The sequence below is a fragment of the Diospyros lotus genome, chromosome 5 (genome assembly GCF_014633365.1).
Source record: "Diospyros lotus cultivar Yz01 chromosome 5, ASM1463336v1, whole genome shotgun sequence".
In the NCBI taxonomy this organism is placed as follows: Eukaryota; Viridiplantae; Streptophyta; class Magnoliopsida; order Ericales; family Ebenaceae; genus Diospyros; species Diospyros lotus.
In genome coordinates this window covers 36,062,980-36,065,865 of record NC_068342.1, presented here as the reverse complement: position 1 = coordinate 36,065,865, position 2,886 = coordinate 36,062,980, and the positions used below count along the sequence as shown (strand labels likewise).

The following is a 2,886-nucleotide window of genomic DNA, read 5'->3' as shown; positions in this document are numbered from 1 at the left end:
TTAAACATAAGACCCTTAATTCTGCTTTTTCTGCTTAGAGTTGCTATCGACTAGCAAAAATCAAGATGCCCACCCATTCAATCCTCCCCCCAACTTATAAAATATAATTCATGCTAAGGGTTTAGCTTCCACTTTATGGCAGTACAAGTATTCCCTCCAATATTATTGTCTTGGCTTTGATAAAATTTAAAAGCTGCAGCAGCATCACAGAAAGCTTAACTAGCTAGCTAGCTCAATCAAGTAGCTTGAGCACTCTTTGTCTTGTTCAAAATGCATGCGGGTTTATTTAGTTTTTGTATGGGAGGAAGGAGGGATCGATATCACAGCTGTTTCATCTCAAACTATATAAGAAGGTAAAGAGGACACCCCAATGTGAGTTCAATTTTCCACTGTATATACAACAAGAACAATAATAAAAAAAAATCTTAACGAATATATGTATATGTATAGAATAACAATCTGAGGACGATCTGTGCATATCATATCAATTAATTCGTATGTATCAGAGAGATCTAGAGAGAGAGAGAAATGAAAGACTTGAATGGCCATGCATGGATGAATTAACTAAAAACTATATATATCCAGAGAGGATATATATAATCATGAAATCCAAGTTGTTGAGCCATGTGAATAAAGATTTGCAAGGTACTGCGCTAGCTGCCGGCAAGGAAACAGATAATCGGCAAAAAGTTGCTTCGAATGTCATAAACAACCAGTAATCATCAAAGGTTGAATTCAAGAAGGAAGGGAAGAACAATACAAAATTCAAGAACAAGACAAACTGCAGACCTATATTCAAACGCGCCCAACACATTTTATATATAATCGCCGACAGCCTCAAATAATTCTTCATTGGAATTGGGAACAAAAATATATACTGCTCTCTCTCTCTCCCCCCATTTTCTCTTCTTTATTAACAAACAAGTAGCTAGCTAGAGATATGTAACCTAGCCAACATGTTCAGAGAGAGAGCTAGTACAAAATTCCAAATGCTGTTCAAGATTTTGGGAATGGAAAGTATTGCGTACCAGGCATGAACAATGCATTAAAGACATTTGGGTAAGAGTCAGAAGGCAAAGCTGTACAAGCTGTAGTTGCAGAAGTAGTGATATTCAAACTGGTAGAGATGAGATTCGGCGGATGCAATAAGGCTGCTGCTGCTGCTGAACTCTCCCCGCCGGCTTCGCAGTGATTTTCGGGGCCTTGATCATAGAGAGTTCCCTTGAAGATGTGGCCTCCAATGTTAACCGCAGTCTGATATGCATACTGATCAACTGCATTATCTTGTGATCTCACTTGAACGCATCGGAATGTTGCTAAAATCTGCAATTCAGCTGGCAAATTCCTTTCTTCCGGTCCTAATAGATGACACAAATTCTGGTTGGGTAAACAAATTAACAAAGCTAGCTGCAGTCGAAATGATCAGATTATGGGTAGTTTCACGATCACTTGTTTCTATGTTTCCTCCAAATCACCTTCCAACTAGGCAAAACCACAGTAAAGCAAAAGGGGAGAGAAAGCTGTTAGGGTTTTTTACTTTTTAAGATTATCTTATCTAAAACTTAATAACTGATCAGTAATTGTGACTTGAGAACTCGAGACTGTAACTCCAAAGGTAACGCTGCTAGGGTTTGTTCACCTTAGAAATCTAATTCATTGCACGCAAATGATATGGCTCCTCAAACCTAGAGAATATGTCAGCTCTCTCTCTCTCTCTAGCAATCTCTCTGCAGAGAGAGAGAGAGAGAGAGAGAGAGAGAGATCGAGGATCTGTGTGGAGAGAAACCTTACCTGATGAGAGAATCTCTGTGCTGTGTCGTTTACTAGGGTCGAGTACTGGTCTTTGAAGCTGCTGTTGCTGAACAGTGTGGCGCTGTTGATGAATCACAGAATTATTCATGCGTTTGGAGACAGGGATCCAAGTGCTCTTGACGTGGGTTTGGCAGCGAAACCCTCGGCTTTTGCAGCAACTTCGGCACCTCAAGTATACACAATCTTTCTTCGCCTTGTTTCCACAGTCTTGGCACCTTGAGCTTGCTCGCATCATCGTCCGCAATTAATTAAAGCTTCGGTACTTCCAGCAGTTGTGATCATCTAGAAATTACCATTCTTGATGAGATTCTCCTCATATACGTTGTGGATCTGGAAATTGAGATGCACTGTTGAAGTTGGAATTAAACCTCTGGGTTGCTCTCTAATTAATGGCTCTCTTCGTACTCCACCTTCCGATGATGCGCCCTTGAGCCACCAAAATATGAACTATTTTGAAGAAAAAGGGAGAGAAAGGGTTAAAATGAGCGATCAGGATACACGCACTACATTGAATCCAGCTAGGATATATATCAATCAAACTAGCTACTTAAAACCACTAACAGTAAATTAATTAATGTTGGAAAGAAAGACGATTATTGTACCTACAGAATTAATAGAGAATACACAGATGATCATGACACGTACAGCTCCATCCATTCATTCATCCTCTAGCTAGCTAGCTAGCAGTGCAGATTAATTTTCAAGAACTATTAATTTGGGTGTTTCATGAGCGCGTACGTTAATGTTGAGATCGGAGACATAATTAAAGCTTTTCGTTGAACTAATTATTTGGAGTTCATCGGGGTCAAGATATAACAGCCTCCTCCTGCCTATAAGGTTTCCCTTTCCTTAAATAAATGATATTTCTACAAGACATTACCTGCTAATTACATATATGGTAATGATCGATGCTTCATGCTTTTACAATTATCAACCACCTAATTATTATTTGTTTTCCTTCTTAACATATATAAACACGTGATTCTGACCACAAACAAAAAATAAAGTAGTCATCATCAATTCTCTGTGACTAAGAATTTTTTTTGTGTAAAAAATATAATCAAAATAATGTCA

General features: G+C 38.6%; 1 protein-coding gene across 4 annotated transcripts; it reads right to left on the bottom strand.

Moving 5' to 3' along the window:
- Window positions 1-726: 726 nt before the first annotated feature.
- On the bottom strand, window positions 727-2,588 carry LOC127802526 (protein SHI RELATED SEQUENCE 3-like). Of its 4 annotated transcripts, XM_052338371.1 has the most exons (4): window positions 2,419-2,588; window positions 2,181-2,259; window positions 1,792-2,094; window positions 727-1,358 (listed from the first exon to the last, which is right to left on the bottom strand). In XM_052338371.1, the coding sequence occupies exons 3-4, from the start codon at window positions 2,045-2,047 to the stop codon at window positions 997-999; spliced, it is 618 nt and encodes a 205-aa protein (XP_052194331.1). In that variant the 5' UTR covers window positions 2,048-2,094; window positions 2,181-2,259; window positions 2,419-2,588; the 3' UTR covers window positions 727-996. The 4 variants fall into 4 exon arrangements, with proteins under 4 accessions (XP_052194331.1, XP_052194329.1, XP_052194332.1 ...); XM_052338369.1 differs by having other exon boundaries at window positions 1,792-2,259; XM_052338372.1 differs by lacking the exon at window positions 2,419-2,588 and having other exon boundaries at window positions 2,181-2,275.
- Between the last annotated feature and the right edge of the window lie 298 nt (window positions 2,589-2,886).

Coding starts and splice junctions, on each gene's coding strand:
- LOC127802526 (XM_052338369.1), bottom strand. CDS start 2,047: ATGATGCGAGCAAGCTCAAGGTGCCAAGACTGTGGAAACAAGGCGAAG. Junction 1,359..1,791: donor CACAGAGATTCTCTCATCAG/GTAAGGTTTCTC, acceptor GTCATCTATTAG/GACCGGAAGAAAGGAATTTG.